Source organism: Oncorhynchus clarkii, chromosome 22, assembly GCF_045791955.1.
Source record: "Oncorhynchus clarkii lewisi isolate Uvic-CL-2024 chromosome 22, UVic_Ocla_1.0, whole genome shotgun sequence".
NCBI lineage: Eukaryota > Metazoa > Chordata > Actinopteri > Salmoniformes > Salmonidae > Oncorhynchus > Oncorhynchus clarkii.
The window spans coordinates 14,040,395-14,059,109 of NC_092168.1; the positions used below are offsets into that span (position 1 = coordinate 14,040,395).

Sequence of the window (18,715 nt, forward strand, 5' to 3'; positions counted from 1 at the left end):
TAAAGTTATAGTAAAGTCATGTTTATTCTTTAAAGTCAAATAAAGAAGGATTAACCTGTTAATAGAACAATAAATTGCAACATTTTGCAGCACTTTCAGTGTTACTCTGACTTGGGATATGCATGCTTAACAAAATTAATTGTGTAGGTATCCCACTGACATCGTTAAATGATTTACAAAAAAGTATTACCTCAACTCCAAATTGGTAATTTGTCCCTTTGTGTCTTGATGAGTACTTATATTAAGATGATCACAGTTAAGGTCTATGGCATTGAAGTTTTCAACCATGATCACCACACTAAATGAGATTCTCTGTACAATATCCTTGTTCAAATGTGCTACATCAAATCCAGAGCCCACAGATTCAAAACTGTTGTGTAATAGTCGTGCATTTCTGCAATTCATATGCTTTAAACCTTGCCGATAACAGCTTGCATGTCCTTTTACATTCTTCGTTCAATCAACCTGAATAATACAACATGTTGAGGTTTTGTAGTAAAGTTTGGAAGGTTACATGTGTAACCTGCGCAGTTCTTTCCAGAACTCAGCGATGCCCAATGACAAAGCTTTCTCTGCCAGGCCTCTGCACTCATAGGGCGTGAACCCCACCAGCGCCGTGCCCTTAGTGGCCACCCCCTGCCGTCCTACCAGCTCTGCCACCCTGGCTGTGATAAGAGATGCTGGGGCGTGGCAGTATGGCTGCCCACCAATACTGAAGGTGGGCCACGGCTCGACCCTCCCCCCAACCTGGCTAGGAGGGTTCCCCTTCATGCTCTCCACATTGCAGGCTATCTCCACGGCACCCTCGTGTGGCAGGGCCAGCACTTGCACCCCCGGTATTCCCCCAGGAGTAGACTCCCTAATCGACATGGCGATGCTGCGCCCTAGAGCCAGGTCCTGGGTGTCGATGGTGACGTTGCAGTTCATGACGTAGGGACTAGCTCCGACGCCTGCATGGCAAAGGTGGGGTCACAGGTCAGAAGATCAGACAAAAAGACACAAGACGGTGCAGAGATACGGTTATTTTCAAATGTGCCCAATTAGTGGCTACTGGGTACGCTCTCTCTGTGCTATACTTCATGAGAGTGTAATGTGGGGGCACTGAGGGCCTGTCCTCAGAATGAAACATGCAAATCTAGCCTAACCCTATGTTTTAAAAATCACCTCTCAGTATTTGCGTAAACAGGACATCCACCAACCGCCAAGCCCTAAGCGAGTGCTAACCTGTGAGGCCATATCGTTTCTGTGGCAGGGGCCCCACGTCTGGTCGGCTGGCTCCTGTGTCTGGATTCTTCCTGAACCAGCCCATCTCCTTGCGTCTCTGCGCCAGGCCTCGGTGCTGGGGTGAGTCTGCCCAACCAAAGAAGAAAGCACTGGTGCCACTGACCCGTTCAGTCAGCCCAGCAGCCACCGCTGGACAGGGTGAGAGGATGGGTTAACACATACAGTTGAAGTCGGAAGTTTACATACACTTAGGTTGGAGTCATTAAAACTCATTTTTCAACCACTTCACAAATTTCTTGCTAACAAACTATAGTTTTGGCAAGTCGGTTAGGACATCTACTTTGTGCATGACGACACAAGTCATTTTTCCAAAAAATTGTTTACAAACAGATTATTTTACTTGTAATTCACTATATCACAATTTCAGTTGATCAGAAGTTTACATACACTAGTTGACTGTGCCTTTAAACAGCTTGGGGAATTCTAGAAAATGGTGTCATAGCTTTAGAAGCTTCTGATTGACAACATTTGACCCAATTGGAGGTGTACCTGTGGATGTATTTCAAGGCCTACCTACAAACTCAGGGCCTCTTTGCTTGACATCATGGCAAAGTCAAAAGAAATCAGCCAAGACCTCAGAAAAAAAATTGTGAACCTCCACAAGTCTGGTTCATCCTTGGGAGCAATTTCCAAATGCCTGAAGGTACCACGTTCATCTGTACAAACAATAGTACGCAAGTATAAACACCATGGGACCACGCAGCCATCATACCGCTCAGGAAGGAGACGTGTTCAGTCTCCTAGAGATTAACGTACTTTGGTGCGAAAAGTGCAAATCAATCCCACAACAACAGCAAAGGACCTAGTGAAGATGCTGGAGGAAACAGGTACAAAAGTATCTATATCCACAGTGAAACGAGTCCTATATCGGTTTGCAACTGCACATGGGGACAAAGATCGTACTTTTTGGAGAAATGTCCTCTGGCTGATGCAACAAAAATAGAACTGTTTGGCCAAAATGACCATCGTTAAGTTCGGAGGAAAAAGGGGATGCTTGCAAGCTGAAGAACACCATCTCAACCTTGAAGCACGGGGGTGGCAGCATCATGTTGTGTGGGTGCTTTGCTGCAGGAGGGACTGGGGCATTTCACAAAATAGATGGCATCATGAGGGAGGAAAATTATGTGTATATATTGAAGCAACATCTCAAGACATCAGTCAGGAAGTTAAAGCTTGGTCGCAAATGGGTCTTCCAAATGGACAATGACCCCAAGCATATTTCCAAAGTTGTGACAAAATGGCTTAAGGACAACAAAGTCAAGGTATTGGAGCCGCCATCACAAAGCCCTGACCTCAATCCTATAGAAAATTTGAAAATTTAATCCTATAGAAAATTTGTGGGCAGAACTGAAACAGCGTGTGCGAGCAAGGAGGCCTACAAACCTGACTCAGTTACACCAGCTCTGTGACAAGGAATGGGACAAAATTCTCCCAACTTATTGTGGGAAGCTTGTGGAAGGCTACCCGAAATGTTTGACCCAAGTTAAAGAATTGAAAGGCAATGCTACAAAATACTAATTGAGTTTACGTAAAACTTCTGACCCACTGGGAATGGGATGAAAGAAATAAAAGCTGAAAAGAATAATTCTCTCTACTATTATTCTGACATTTCACATTCTTAAAATAAAGTGGTGATCCTAACTGACCTAAGACAGGGAATTTTTACTAGGATTAAATGTCAGGAATTGTGAAAAACTTAGTTTAAATGTATTTGGCTAAGGCGTGTATAAAGTTCCGACTTATACTGTACCAATTGGATACCATGAAAATGGGATAAAAAAAGGGATAAAAAAACAAACTAAAAAACTATTAAAAATAAATTAACTTGAAAATCTATGGCAAGACCTGAAAATGGTAGCAAGAATTTTGAAAAGAATAATGGGCAAATGTTACACAATCCAGATGTGGAAAACTCATAAGCCTGTTCACATTGGCAGTTTGAAGTGAAATGTGTGCATATCCGATTCGAATCGGTTCCTTTTCCTGAAAGCTGAACAGCCAAAAATGCAAATTAATCGGATATTTCGAGACACATTTCATACCACTGTCGTAAGTGGTTTGAGGTCAGACATAAATCTGATTCCTGGCAATGTGATTTGTGTTTGAATGGTCAAATCTGAGTTATTTGGCATATCTTGTTGCTTGCTAGCTACTCTGTTGAAAGTTTGACAAGAACATGTGGTAGCCAATTAGATTGTTAACTGTTTACAAACAAATAAGTGAATCGGGTATTGTGTGTAAATGGGTGAGAAAAAAAGAGTAATCAATTTTGAATTCAGGCTGTAACAACAAAATGTGGAATAGGTCAAGGGGTATGAATACTTTCTGAAGACACTGTACACTGCATGAGTCGCCTCACAATTCACACGTATACAGCATACAACATGATGAACTGAGAAGAGAGAAAAAGGGGGTCAAAGCTTTAAAGTGTAGACACATACATGCAGGCACACGCACACACACACACACACACACCTCTAGCTTCCTTGGCACAGTCCCCCAGTCCCACCTCCTCTCCCAGAGGGTAGAGGGGCACCAGGTCCACAGCGCCCATCGTTGGGTGGCCGCCTGCATAGGCACTCATGTCAATCATTCGACAGGCCTGCTCACACGCAGACAGCACTGCCTCCTCTGCAACAGAAACACATTGACAACGCCTTCTATTATTGGAATGACACAAGTGAAATCACAGTTCAGTTATTGGTTAAATTAGGGTGCTTAATTCCTGGTCTGCTTGAAAAATGTTTAGGCAGCAGTGTTCAGGGGTTACTATACCACTGCCCCTCATAAGAGTAAAAGATTGTCGGAGGATAATGAAGACCTTTGCTAAGTACTTGTCATATTTATTGTAACATTGTGATCCTGAACAAAGCCTGTAGGAAATGTCCCTTAGTGTAGTTGTTGTTTTTCCCCAATAAAAAGGACAGATACTCACTAATGCAGTCAATACTGGCCACGATGGTGATGACAGACCGGTTGTAGTCGTGATCATTAAAGATGTTGAGCACTGTTGTCCCTTCTCGCCGTCCGCCTGAAAAGATGCATACAATCGGAAAGATGCATAAATCCACGAAGAAACCATCATATTTTGTTAAATCATAACTATTTTTCACTCCTATCACTATGTTACTGCATATATATATGCAGTGAACAATGAAACATTTTTACACAGGTAACTCACCATTACTGTCAAATACAGCTGCCCTGGCCACTGTTTCCACCAATTCCTTCCTGCGGGCTTCTGAGACATTGAGGAGGCAGGCGACCAGACGCTGGCCTATGGCACTATGAGCCATCCCCCTGAAGGAACCCATGTCACTGAACTTTAGGTAGGCTGATTTTGCAGTGGTCTATTTCACCAGATACAAATTGTAGCTAAACACCAGTTATTTGACAACTGTACTGTATTTCCTTGGGTCTCTCTACTATATTCTGATGCTTGAAAAGTTCTCATTTTGGGATTATCTGTTTTACTCCATTTAAATATGAAGCCATAATGTAATACTTGCGTTCTAATAACCACGAAAAATGCCAACACAGTCAATCAAGTGTCTACTGTAAGGCGAAAAATGTATACACGTTGCATAATCTGTGATTCAGAAACTGCCTCTCCAATAGAAAGCGGTCGTCACTAGGTTATTAGAACGCAAGTATTACATTATGGCTATTTATCAGGCCCGCACGAGAGATGTGGAAACCATAGAAAAACCTGATCACACTTGTAAACACTGTAATGGTAACGTCGGCTAAACTAAAAGCATGCGCAGAAACACATCATCTGGGCTAACTGTCGCGCCATATTGCGCTGGTGCAGGCTGTCAAATCAAAGGCACAACTTCGATACAAAAGTTATTTTTTATATAAATGAAAACGTGGCAGTTTGTTACTTTCACGAGGTTAGCGAAATAAGATGTTCAAGTACTTAAAACATTGGCTCGAATCTAAGTTGTGCCTTTAGATTTTGTGAAAATTAACAACTAAGGAATAATTAGTCACTTCTGTAATTGACTTCTCAACCCCCGGCTTGGTCTGCTTCTCAAGCGTTCCCGGAAGCCTCTCGCGATGTTGCACCTCTGGGTTTAGTAACTCAGTAGTAAATTCAAACTTCAACCATTGAGTTTATAAATCGAGAGACAACATCGCGAGACTTCCGGGAAGGCATGCAAAACAGGCCAGGGTCATTTAGAGAAGTGACAAATTCTTCCTTAGTTGTCAATTTTCTCAAAATCTAAAAGCACAACCTTGAGTCGGGCCGCCAACCTCATAAAAGTGACCAACTGACACGTTTTCATCCAAAACAACTTTTTGAAGGTCTGCCTTTGATTTCACGGTCTGCACATGCGCAGTTTGGCGCGAGACGACCGTTAGAACCGATTACGTTTTTCAGCGCATGAGTTTAGCAAGCAAAAGACACCATGACTTCGCCTACAACAAGCGTGATCGGGGTTTTCTATTGGAGAAGCAGTTTCTGCCCATCTTTATATTGTACGGTCTTTTGCTGTGATCATGCGCAATTCGTATTTTGCTTACAGGAACCGGATGAGGGCTGGTTCCCGTGCTGACGTCCTTGGCAAACAGCGACACGTGGAGGACCAAAATGCAAAGACAACAACAGTACTCGCTTTAGCGTCACCCAGGTTGACAAAATTATCAACGTCCAGGATAAACAACGATGTTGAGGAGGAACTACAACGACATAAGGTAGAAAGTTGTTTATGACTATGTTGTCGATGTTGCATCGTTTTGCACGTTCATTGTCGTATGTCTGCCTCGGATGCTGTACATTAACTGGCCATGCATTTGCGTCTAAACTACATTAATCCGGTTTTAGCCCCCATGATAACCGCTCGTGGAGTTGCAACGGGCTTTCATTGTGCAGTCAAAGCAATGAGCGCTGCAGTAGGTTCATCGCCATTCGAGCCTCCAGAGCATTGTCTGCCTGGAGTCCAGGAAACACGCCCTGGGAGCCCGCCGCGACTGCGGAGACTGGTCGACATTCCGGGATGCCAACCGGACCGAGTCAACGACTTGCTTCTACTCAGTAACGTTACTTCGGATTCACAGGGACGGTGCGGTTCAGACGCCGAAGATCGCAGTGCACATGTTGTGTTTTTCCCTGGAGACATACAGGTGAGAGGTGTGGGTTTTGTCAGGCAGGTACATTTTAATATCACTTATTTCGCCATCAAATGAACATCTCAGCCATTTGTCATGACGTTATGCAGGTTGGTAACATTATACACGTATGCCAATTGATGCCAAGCATGAAGGTGAAAGGCCGTTGCATAGCCAGCAACGGCCTTTAGCCGTTTCTGTTAGCCAAATTGGTTAGAGCTATGGTTGTTTACATTTCAAGTGGAGTGTCGAATTCACATACTCCTGCCCACAAATAATAACATCCATTCCAAGAGTTCCAACAGGCTAGCCTACTAAAATGTTATGATTCCAAGGGTGTCTTAGTATTTCCGAGGGAATGTTAGTATTCTCGGGTTGTTGCGAGTGGGATGCTCAGCAATTGTTAATGAATGTGTTCATTGTATGCAACCCCACACCATGATCACATTAGGGACCACTCTTTCACCTGATGTGTTAAACTCAATTGGGAGGAGGATAGTTTAAAAACTAGTTTAGTAAGTTTGGTCTTTCACCCAAGGACCAAAGACATGAGGTTAGACTTGAGACTTGACGGAAGGGGTAGCCTTTTTTTTCTCAGAATTAGTTCATGGTCATTGTTAGGTGAACTGCAGGGGGTCTTATCTCCCAATTGATGCTGTTGTTATTTCGTTGCCATGATGCACAAAAACATGAACCCTTCTTAAGCTGCTTTGAGCCAGGTGACTCACCCCATCTTTCTTTCTCCCTCTTCGACCCCTTCCCTTCTGTCCATCTCCCCCACCCTCACCCCCATCTGTCTATTTTCACTGACCCCCTCTCCTTTTCCCCACTTCTCTCTGCCTCCACCCAACTCACTCCTCCCGTCTATCTCGTACACCACTGTTCCTCTGTCCATCTCTCATCCCTAGAATTTCCAGCAGGAGATGTCGCTCCAGCCAGAGGGGGCGCAGTGGCTATCCTGGAGCCTGGAGAACGTCGCCCTCACCCTGGGTCGCCGCTTCCCTGACCGCCACGTGTGGGTGATTCGAGCCTCCCGCATGTACCTGCACAAGTTCAGCTGCTATCACAACTTTGTGGAGAGCAACCTGTTTGGAGCGCCCGAGCACTCACCTGACTACGGAGCATTTCGCCACCTGAGGTATCCCATCTCATAATGTTTTATTCTAGCACTGTGTTTGTCACTAACACTCACTACCTACCTAGAGTGCATTTGTTAAATGTTCAGACCCCTTGACTTTTTCCACATTTTGTTACATTGCAGCCTTATTCTAAAATTGATTTATTTTTCCTCAATCTACACACTGTACCCCATAATGACAAAGCGGAAACAGGTTTAGACATTTTTGCGAACTTGTATGATTTTTTAAAATACCTTATTTACCTAAGTATTCAGACCCTTTACTATGAGACTCAAAATTGGCCCCAGGTGCATCCTGTTTCTATTGATCATCCTTGAGATGTTTCATCAACTTGATTGGAGTCCACCTGTGCTAAATTCAATTGATTGGACATGATTTGGAGAGGCACACACCTGTCTATAAGGTCCCCAAGTTGACATCAAAGCAAAAACCAAGCCATGATGTCAAAAGGAGGGCTCCGAGACTGGATTGTGTCGAGGCACATGTCTGGGGAAAGATAGCAAAAAATTACTGCAGCATTGAAGGTCCCCAAGAACACAGTGGCCTCCATTCTTAAATGGAAGAAATGTTGAACCACCAAGACTCTTCCTAGAGCTGGCCACCCGACCAAACTTAGCAATCGGGGGAGAAGGGCCTTGATCAGGAAGGTGACCAAGAACCCGATGATCCACTGTGAGGATGGGAGAACCTTCCAGAAGGACAACCATCTCTGCAGCACTCCACCAGACGGAAGCCACTCCTCAGTAAAAAGGCACGTGACAGCCCGCTTGGAGTTTGCCAAAAGGCACATAAAGACTCTAAGACCATGAGAAACAATATTCTCTGGTCTGATGAAACCTAGATTCAACTCTTTGGCCTGAATGCCAAGCGTCACATCTGGAGGAAACCTGGCACAATCCCTACGGTGATTGGTGGCAGCAGCATACTGTGGGGATGTTTTTGGGGGATGTTTTTCAGCAACAGGGACTGGGAGACTAGTCAGGATCGAGGGAAAGATGAATGGAATAAAGTACAGAGATCCTTGATGAAAACCTGCTCCAGAGCACTCAGGACCTCAAACTGGAGCGAAGGTTCACCTTCTAACAGGACAACAACCCTAAGCACACAGCCAAGGCAACGCAGGAGTGGCTTTGGCACAAGTCGAATGTCCTTGAGTGGTCCAGCCAGAACCTGGACGAGAACCTGATCGAACATCTCTGGAGAGACCTGAAAATAGCTGTGCAGTGACGCTCCCCAACCAACCAGACAGTGCTTGAGGATCTACAGAGAAGAATGGGAGAAACTCTCCAAATACAGGTGTGCCATGCTTCTAGCATAATACCCAAGAAGACTTGAGGCTGTAATTGCTGCCAAAGGTGCTTCAACAAAGTACTGAGTCTGAATACTTATGTAAATGTGTTTTTTTTTAAATAAATTAACAAACATTTCTAAACCTGTTTTTACTTTGTCATTATGGGGTATTGTGTGTAGATTGAGGATTGTTTAAAAAAAATCTAAAATGGATTTTAAGTCTAATGTTTAAAAAAATGTGGGAAAAAGTCAAGGGATCTGAATGCAGTTGTATCAACTTACTGTAAATTGCTTTAGATAATCTGCCAAATGACTCAATTATAACTGATTTGTAGGGCACTGCTGAGCAACGGCATGGAGCGCGCTGGCTTGCCCAACCCCCTCCCGCTTCAAAGGGGTGGCGACACAGTCGCCCCGGGTTTCTCCTTGGCCGTGGTGGGCTTCAGCAAAGGCTGTGTGGTGCTCAACCAGATGGTGTACGAGCTGGCGAGGGCACGGGCTGACCCGGAGGTGGGGCCATTTGTGGAGCGCCTTTCAGACATGTACTGGCTGGACGGTGGCCACCCGGGAGGCAGCGAGACCTGGGTGACTGACAAGCGGGTGCTGGGGGAACTGGCGGCCAGCGGGGTTGCGGTCCACGCCCACGTGACACCGTACGAGGTGCGTGACCCCATGCGAGCCTGGGTGGGCCGAGAGCATGGGCGCTTTGTCAAGAAACTTGAGGATCTAGGGGCCCGACTCAGCCAGAAGATGCACTTTGAGGATGAGCCCGCATCCATCGAGAACCACTTCCGGATCATCCAGGATTTCTGAGGCGTTTGTTCATTCCTGATTGTCTATTGGCATGCAAAGTAAAAAAAATAAAAATACTGTCAAAGCTTGATTCAATTTGCACATTTCTGGTTTAATGCAAGGGGCTAAAGCTAGTTGGGTCTCATTCATCCCTCTTGGTTCTTCCTTTCATGCAGAAGTCAATCTATCACTATCCCTATCTCCCTAGACCTCATATTTCATGATCTAAGGGCTCAAATATAATTTACTTTAAAATCCAAGCATGCAGATCCCAATTGGAACGCATTGCCCTTATCTAGACACCCCTCAGTCGTTTCTCCTAGGAATGTATTTCCTTACTTCTACTAGATTGGCCTTTACCATAGACAAAGTTTGCATATTGTACCGAATAAGGGCTATTTGCATGTGATCATTTGACAGAATGCACCTTTTAAAGAGTATGTAGCACAAAATCAAACCTTTAATGAAAAAAATTGGGGAAATGGCACCGCACAACCTCCAGTAAAGTCACTTTCTAACTAGGGATTTCATGTTTAATTTAGGTAGTACAGTAATTCTGCTCATAGATTATGCATGTATGAACTACACTTTAACATCCAGCCCATAGCGAAAGGTTTAAAAAATGCTGTACTTACTAGCCGCTAAAGTTCCGGAGCATGTCTTAAGATCAAGAGCCAGACCTGTCAATTGTCAGATTATCTAACCTTGATTGTAATCTTTGCCTTTTTGTGAAATACAACACATTGATTGTAATCTAAAAAGTAGCTTTGATCCAATGTCCAATGTGGTTGAGTAAAGTTTATTTTCTTGCAATATTTCGGGGGCAACAGTTGACTATTCCTCAAGTGCAGCAGCTCCTTCCATTGAACTTTGTCTTGATGTCAAGTGACATACTGTGGTGACTTGGAGTGGGCCTCTGTTTCACCAAGGAACACTTGGTGGTGTTTGTGTGGAACAACTACATTTCCTGATGTTGCTTGGGTCAGAATGTCCCGTCTTGTAAATTGATTTATGTTCAGTGATGGACTTTGAGTTGGAGGTTAGCTTAAATTTATCTTGCAGGCTGATGTTCAGCATTCATACTGTATTCTAATAGACTAGAGTGATATCTCTTGGTAAGCTTATAGATCTGCTTTTGCATTACCTACCATGCTGGATTTCTGGTGATTGTTTCAATGGCTACTGAAATGCAATGAATGTACTTTTCTACTTCATAGCCATTCCATTTTTCAAATGCTGTTTTTGTTCAAGACATGCTATTCCATAGCTGCTGTTGTATGATTTGCCCATTTAGAAATAAATGAACAACTCTTAAAAGATACAATACTGTTGGAATGTGTGTGTGTGTATAGTGGTTATTTCAGTCATAAACACTTTTTATATTTGTAAATGATTGATTATACCTAGCTGCATGCATGCAATCATGATGCAAAATGCATTTTAAGGTACACTACATGACCAAAAGTATGTTGACACCTGCTAGTCGAACATCTCATTCCAAAATCATGGGCATTAATATGGAGTTGGTCCCCCTTTGCTGCCATAGCAGCCTCCACTCTTCTGGGAAGGCTTTCCACTAGATGTTGGAACAGTGCTGCCGGGACTTGCTTCCATTCAGCCACGAGCATTAGTGAGGGCGGGCACTGATGTTGGGCTCGCAGTCGGCGTTCCAATTCAGGCCAGTCAAGTTCTTCCACACCGATCTCAACAAACCACTTCTGCATGGACATCTTTGTGCATGGGGGGGGGGGATTGTCATGCTGAAACAGTAAAGGGCCTTCCTCAAACTGTTGCCACAAAATTGTCTAGAATGTCATTGCATTAAGATTTCCCTTCACTGGAACTAAGGGGCCTAGTCTGAACCATGAAAAACAACCCCAGACCATTATTCCTCCTCCACCAAACATTACAGCTGGCTCTATGCATTGCGGCAGATAGCGTTCTCCTGGCATCCGCGAAACCCAGATTTGTCCGTTGTATTGCCAGATGGTTAAGCGTGATTCATCCCGCCAAAGAATGCGTTTCCACTGCTCCAGAGTCAAATCAAGAGCATTGAGCTTTACACCACTCCAGCCGAAGCTTGGCATTGCACATGGGGATTTTAGGCTTGTGTTCGGCTGCTCGGCCATGGAAACACATTTCCGGAAGCTCCCTACAAACAGTTATTGTGCTGACGTTGCTTCTAGTGGAAGTTGGATCTCAAGAGTGAGTGTTGCATACGAGGACATACTTCTTTTTTTTTACACACTTCAGCACTCGGCGGTCCCGTTCTGTGAGCATGTGTGGCCTACCACTTCGTGGCTGAGCCGCTGTTGCTTCTAGATGTTTCCACTTCACAATACCAGCACTTCGTTGACCAGGGCAGCTCTAGCAGGGCAGAAATTTGACAAACTAACTTGTTAAAAAGGTGGCATCCTATGTCACGTTGAACGTCATTGAGCTCTTCAGTAAGGCCATTATACTGCCAATGTTTGTCGATGTTACACACCTGTCAGCAACGTGTGGCTGAAATAACCGAATCCACTAATTTGAAGGTGTCCACATAACTTATCAATTACAACATTGATTATAAAGTAACATACGGTCATTAAACACCTGTACTAGCTAAGTCCTTACAACTTGTGCATCCACAATGGATAAGTGAAAATGGATAAGTTTTAAGTGGAGCTTAGAGGGGAAGTTCAGGATTTTACAACTTGATGTTAGATGGTTCCTCATCCTGAAAGTCAATGGGAGTGATAGGGGCATGTGTGTCAATGTCATTGCCAAATCAACTGCAATCAACTCCTTATTTGTTTTGATATTACTTTAAGATGATTTAGCTTTTTTTCTATATAAAAAAAAACATGTGACACATGGCCATCAGCACTAGGAGGCAATGTTTCCTCATCAGTAGATGGCAGAACAATGGAGATAATTGCTTACTTGCTTTTGGCAGCACAATGCCCTAGATGATGGCATGCCTTAGTTCTGTTGTTCATGGCCGCCGGTAGTTTCTCTGTTTAAAGACCATTCTCTGCAGATGTTGTCCACAAATGTTTCTTGTGGTCTTCGCACCTGAGAGGGAACCCATTGAGATAAGACAAAATGTAGAAAAAAAGTAGACAGACTCCATCCACCATGTAGGTTTTCTATCATCTTTAATGAGCATTCTTGTTTGCTGATGACACCTAAATATTAGATTGATGTTGATCAGAAGATACAAATGGGGATTTGAAATGATCCATTCTAAAAACAAATGGAATATACCCACAAATCTATCAAATGTGCAATAAACATCGGTCTGAAGGTTATTGCTTGTGCTTCTAACTGGTATGAGTTTGACTCAGATGTTTCCTTCAGTATTACCCTGGTAAAGTGGGAGAAGATCTCACCACAGGAATGTGAAGTGCAAACTGGTCACCTTTGTCCCCAGAGAACACACAGGTCACTTGACTAGTATCTGTATGTAAAAGTAAATTCAGACAGCCATACAAAATGAAATCAGCAGTGGAGATCTTACAAATATAATCAAGTTGTACAAGTCCACTTTGTGCCGATTGGTGTCAGCAGTGCCTCGGACGTCTGGTTTTCATTTAAGTGTCTGTCTTTAAACGGAGGACAGTACTGACTACTGAACCACTTATTAATGACGTATTGGTGTTCCAGTTCTCCTTTAGGATGACAGCATACAATGAGAGCATGGCCGTGACTGGAGACAGCCCTCTCGAAGACAAAGGCTATTGTGTGTGCCAGGGCAGTGACATCTCTGGGAAACCTTGAGGACCACAACAAACAAGGATATGTGGTCTTTGCACCTCCTTGAACAAAGTGACATGTTCAGCTGAGGTCTGCTGGCAGTTAGGGTTCACAAAAATTCTTCAGGGTGGGTTATTCTTTCATAAATTCACAAATGGATGGGGAACAACAACAAAAGAGCACTTTCATTTTCTACATGGAAGTGCTCTGCTGGTAAAACTGTACAAATATCTCAGTCAAAACCTTTACATACATCACTTCCGTAATCAATGTGTTCTCATTCTCTGTAACCATCTCAATGTCATACCCTATCCTCATAACCATCTTTTCTCTTTTAAATCCATCTCTAATCACTTTTCCAAACCTTTCATGCAAATCCCACATTCACCACCAAAGCATATTTCAATTTCATGTCACCTTACCAAAACAGCTTTTTGTTAAGCAGTGCCATCAATACTATCCCATACAACCCGTATCTTCTTAATAAACCCATCTGAATCCAGTTAAATAAAGCACACACATATGTACATCTAAATATAAACAAAACACCATCCCATTACATAAATATATTGAGAATCAGATTAGAATATAAAACGTATTTAAAGAGCAAATATAAAGAGGCACACTGTAGTTACGACCAAAGTGAATGGTAATTTGCCCTGAGATGAGGAAATGGAATGAACAGAGGAGTAAGACTGAATAAACTCACCTTCATACACAGACAATCTGTTATGATTGCCAAATCTACCCGACTCCCATTAAACTTAAGGCTTCCTAGCCATAAAAAAAACCCACAGTAGCTTTTTAATACCAATTAAAGGAATGCAGATTAAAATTACTTCAGTAAATATCAGGAAATACATTGTGTTCAAGTTACACAAAAATAACATGTAATGCAAAACAACTTTTTCCAGTTGAGTAAGCAAATTAAATACCCAGATGATAAATAGTTAAATGCTTCAGTCACAGTTCCCCTAAGCAAATGACTCAAGAGGAACTGAAAACATTTGAAGACATTCGAGTAAGCATGGGTGGGGTGTGGTGTTTACTGTCCATGAGTCACCTTTTTACAGAACCCTCTTAAATCTCTATTACTGTGGAATTGTAAATCAGAGGAAGAGTTGGGGTTAACAGTAAACTGTAAATGTTATAGACAGACACCAGTGTGACTTGTTGGCTTACTAATTATGCAGGCCAGGGCTTGGTACTGTGCATAGACAACCTGTCTAAGATGACATCATACTGTGCTTTGAGATGTGGCGTGCTGGAGAGCAAGATAAGGGAATGTCACAATGTCACAGAATATAATGTGCGCAAGCCATGGCCTGAAGCTTGTTTGACAGTAGGGAGGTAATGTACAGCTTGGGTCAGGCAAACAAGGACATAGTGTGAGGACGTACTTTACTTTCACTTCCTCAAAGTCTGATTTAGCCCATATCTGCACAGTTCAGTGTTCTGTCGAATGATTTTAGCACAAAATACTAAGAACACTGACGACCACTTACTGGCCTGGCAAAAATGGTCAAGTAATAATTTGTTGACTATTTAAATGTCTCCTTTAAAAGTTACTTGTGGCAAAACAGTATTGCATAAATTTCCCTTGAGCTATATCTGGCCTCATTCTTTAAATTCAGGGACAAAATATACCTGACAAAACAAAGACACTAGAAATGACCAAATCAGCTCACAATAAAATAGAATACTAATCTTAAATCAATGCATTATTTAGAAACACGAACTACACAGAAACAGTGACGAATTGACATTAGATCACAAAGGAAGCTGGCTATCTTTGGTTTGGCTGGGCGCTCTTGGATACTGGCGAGCAGTAGAACAGGACAGAAGCGCTCTTGGGTAGGTGACACTTGCCGGCAGGTTCCTTGCTGCATAAAACCAATAAAAGCAAAATAGGAGCTTGTGGGAGGGGTGCGCCTGAGTCGCTCTTTCCCCCTCAGAAGTCCCCGTCTCCACCATTGGTGGTGGCAGGTGTCTCCTCCTCAAAGCGAAACCTCTTGGCCTGGGTGTGGGGTGAGTCCAAGGTGAAGTTCTCCTTGTCCTCTGGGTCCTCGGCTGGGGCAGCCCACTTGGTACCGCTGCTCCTCTCACGGGGGGTTCGTGGCAGGACAGGCTCGGTACTTGGGTATTGATGCTGCTGCCACAGCCAAGGGTGGGTCATGCAGTCGGCTGCACTGGGCCGGTCCCTGTGTGGAGAGGGTGAAGACGGACCAAGGTCAAAACCAATTAATAGAAATGAAAAGCACAAAAGCATTTGCTACAATGCTTCCTGTCAGTAGCAGTGATTTAACCATTAGAATTCCCTGAACCTTTACTGGCTGGTGATAGTCCCACTTACTCTGGAGTTTTGACCAGCAGCTTGCGGATGAAGTCGACAGCGAGCTCCGACACCCTGGAGAAGGCCTCTTGGCTATAGTCCACATTGACCTGGGACACGTTCAGGTACGTCTCCTGCTTGTCATCCCCTGCAAATGGAGACTCACCCGTCACCAGCATGTAGGCAATCACTCCCACACTCCTGAAGAACACATAACACACACCCAGAATACAGTTAGTACAAATGCGTCAGAGGGTGCACACATGTGTTGACCTGCAAACATACATACTTCACACAAGTGCCTTAGGCAGGCACGGACATAAATCCACAGTCATTGTGTTAATATTGATGACTCACCACAAGTCAGTTGCCGTTGTAATAGGTTCATAGTTCAGGATCTCTGGAGCTAAGGTGAGAAAAGGGAGAACGAGAGAGGCCATATGATTACATCACAACATTGTTATTGTAGAATGTCAGACTTAATTGCAGCTGGTTGAAGGAACATTGTGCATGTTACATGGACGTTGCCTTACCCACGTACTCGGGCGTGCCCAAGATCTCTCGGAGCTCTCCGACCATGCCCAGTTTGCGTGCCAGGCCAAAGTCCACAATCTTTATGTCCCCCAGCGGTGCCAGGCTGGTTAGAAGGATGTTCTGGGGCTGAAAGAAAGAGGGAGGGATTGGGTGAGTAGTCCAAAAGGGTAACAAAGTTGTGCAGAGTCATAATACAGCTGTCATAATACAGCTGTATACAGCTGGTCCAGTCATTCACAATACTTCATGCATGAGATTGTGATTGCAGCAAAGATATTCATCTTTACATCACCACTTGCATAAGAGAGCAAATAGGGTTGAGAGGTGTATTTTAGGTGTATGTACATATGTTTGTATGTGCACAGTGCACTTCTGCTTATATACAGTGCCTTGCGAAAGTATTCGGCCCCCTTGAACTTTGCGACCTTTTGCCACATTTCAGGCTTCAAACATAAAGATATAAAACTGTATTTTTTTGTGAAGAATCAACAACAAGTGGGACACAATCATGAAGTGGAACGACATTTATTGGATATTTCAAACTTTTTTAACAATTCAAAAACTGAAAAATTGGGCGTGCAAAATTATTCAGCCCCTTTACTTTCAGTGCAGCAAACTCTCTCCAGAAGTTCAGTGAGGATCTCTGAATGATCCAATGTTGACCTAAATGACTAATGATAAATACAATCCACCTGTGTGTAATCAAGTCTCTGTATAAATGCACCTGCACTGTGATAGTCTCAGAGGTCCGTCAAAAGCGCAGAGAGCATCATGAAGAACAAGGAACACACCAGGCAGGTCCGAGATACTGTTGTGAAGAAGTTTAAAGCCGGATTTGGATACAAAAAGCTTTAAAGCTTTAAACATCCCAAGGAGCACTGTGCAAGCGATAATATTGAAATGGAAGGAGTATCAGACCATGCAAATCTACCAAGACCTGGCCGTCCCTCTAAACTTTCAGCTCATACAAGGAGAAGACTGATCAGAGATGCAGCCAAGAGGCCCATGATCACTCTGGATGAACTGCAGAGATCTACAGCTGAGGTGGGAGACTGTCCATAGGACAACAATCAGTTGTATATTGCACAAATCTGGCCTTTATGGAAGAGTGGCAAGAAGAAAGCCATTTCTTAAAGATATCCATAAAAAGTGTTGTTTAAAGTTTGCCACAAGCCACCTGGGAGACACACCAAACATGTGGAAGAAGGTGCTCTGGTCAGATGAAACCAAAATTGAACTTTTTGGCAACAATGTCACCCTGAACATACCATCCCCACTGTCAAACATGGTGGTGGCAGCATCATGGTTTGGGCCTGCTTTTCTTCAGCAGGGACAGGGAAGATGGTTAAAATTGATGGGAAGATGGATGGAGCCAAATACAGGACCATTCTGGAAGAAAACCTGATGGAGTCTGCAAAAGGCCTGAGACTGGGACGGAGATTTGTCTTCCAACAAGACAATGATCCAAAACATAAAGCAAAATCTACAATGGAATGGTTCAAAAATAAACATATTCAGGTGTTAGAATGGCCAAGTCAAAGTCCAGACCTGAATCCAATCGAGAATCTGTGGAAAGAACTGAAAACTGCTGTTCACAAATGCTCTCCATCCAACCTCACTGAGCTCGAGCTGTTTTGCAAGGAGGAATGGGAAAAAATGTCAGTCTCTCGATGTGCAAAACTGATAGAGACATACCCCAAGCGACTTACAGCTGTAATCGAAAGCAAAAGGTGGCGCTACAAAGTATTAACTTAAAGGGGTTGAATAATTTTGCACGCCCAATTTTTCAGTTTTTGATTTGTTAAAAAAGTTAAATATCCAATAAATGTCGTTCCACTTCATGATTGTGTCCCACTTGTTGTTGATTCTTCACAAAAAAATACAGTTTTATATCTTTATGTTTGAAGCCTGAAATGTGGCAAAAGGTCGCAAAGTTCAACGGGGCCGAATACTTTCGCAAGGCACTGTATATTAAGAGGTGTGGAAGGATAGACCTTGAGGTCCAGGTGCACCACGCTGGTCTGGTGGAGGAGGTGGACGCCCTCCAGCGTCTGTCTGATCAGCCGTGTGATTTGGCCCTCTGGGAGCAGCTCATCACAGTCACAGTGGTCAAAGATCTCACCCCCCGCCGCACTGTCACACAGAGAGAGTGTCACAGTGTCTAACACAAACTATCATAAAACTTTGTTGCATGATTGCATCCATAAAACCTAGGTGTTGAGACTCAGCTGAGTGTATAAGCTTGTTTCATATAATTTCAGGTCAGGCAACAGATAATTGGGTATTTCCAATGGAATAGCCTTCCCCTTTCAGTTCTAAAAGGCACTTTGCTTTCAGGGCAGGATTAGAAAGGCTTTTCTCAAAACTCAATGAAACAAACAGGGAGGGTGGAAACATGTCTATTGACTCTCAGAATACACAAGAGTGCTAAGGGTGGGGTTTCCCTTTATCTACTTCCCCAGTGTCAGATGAACTTGTAGATATCATTTTT

The 18,715-nt window shown here is 43.5% G+C and overlaps 3 protein-coding genes across 6 annotated transcripts in view; 1 reads left to right on the top strand and 2 right to left on the bottom strand.

Moving 5' to 3' along the window:
- Positions 1-14,282, bottom strand: LOC139380429 (formiminotransferase cyclodeaminase N-terminal like 1). 2 transcript variants are annotated; one of them, XM_071123091.1, is made up of 7 exons: positions 14,068-14,282; positions 12,546-12,677; positions 4,466-4,584; positions 4,220-4,315; positions 3,760-3,915; positions 1,225-1,413; positions 9-950 (listed from the first exon to the last, which is right to left on the bottom strand). In XM_071123091.1, exons 2-7 carry the CDS (start codon positions 12,599-12,601, stop codon positions 511-513), a joined length of 1,056 nt encoding a protein of 351 aa, XP_070979192.1. In that variant the 5' UTR covers positions 12,602-12,677; positions 14,068-14,282; the 3' UTR covers positions 9-510. The 2 variants fall into 2 exon arrangements, with proteins under 2 accessions (XP_070979193.1, XP_070979192.1); XM_071123092.1 differs by lacking the exons at positions 12,546-12,677; positions 14,068-14,282 and adding an exon at positions 5,281-5,379 and having other exon boundaries at positions 1-950.
- On the top strand, positions 5,854-10,939 carry c22h2orf69 (chromosome 22 C2orf69 homolog). Of its 2 annotated transcripts, XM_071123094.1 has the most exons (4): positions 5,854-5,985; positions 6,116-6,414; positions 7,308-7,537; positions 9,164-10,939. In XM_071123094.1, exons 2-4 carry the CDS (start codon positions 6,121-6,123, stop codon positions 9,639-9,641), a joined length of 1,002 nt encoding a protein of 333 aa, XP_070979195.1. In that variant the 5' UTR covers positions 5,854-5,985; positions 6,116-6,120; the 3' UTR covers positions 9,642-10,939. The 2 variants fall into 2 exon arrangements, with proteins under 2 accessions (XP_070979195.1, XP_070979194.1); XM_071123093.1 differs by having other exon boundaries at positions 5,862-6,414; positions 9,164-9,711.
- The window catches only part of LOC139380428 (serine/threonine kinase 17b (apoptosis-inducing)), a 24,437-nt gene continuing 19,985 nt past the window's right edge, over positions 14,264-18,715 (bottom strand). For both annotated transcript variants that reach the window (XM_071123090.1, XM_071123089.1), the window contains exons 4-8: positions 18,219-18,357; positions 16,224-16,350; positions 16,048-16,096; positions 15,712-15,891; positions 14,264-15,559 (exon numbers count right to left, since the gene is read on the bottom strand). In XM_071123090.1, coding sequence (XP_070979191.1) covers positions 15,310-15,559; positions 15,712-15,891; positions 16,048-16,096; positions 16,224-16,350; positions 18,219-18,357 — 745 coding nt within the window. In that variant the 3' untranslated portion in view covers positions 14,264-15,309. The remainder of the gene's footprint in view (positions 15,560-15,711; positions 15,892-16,047; positions 16,097-16,223; positions 16,351-18,218; positions 18,358-18,715) is intronic.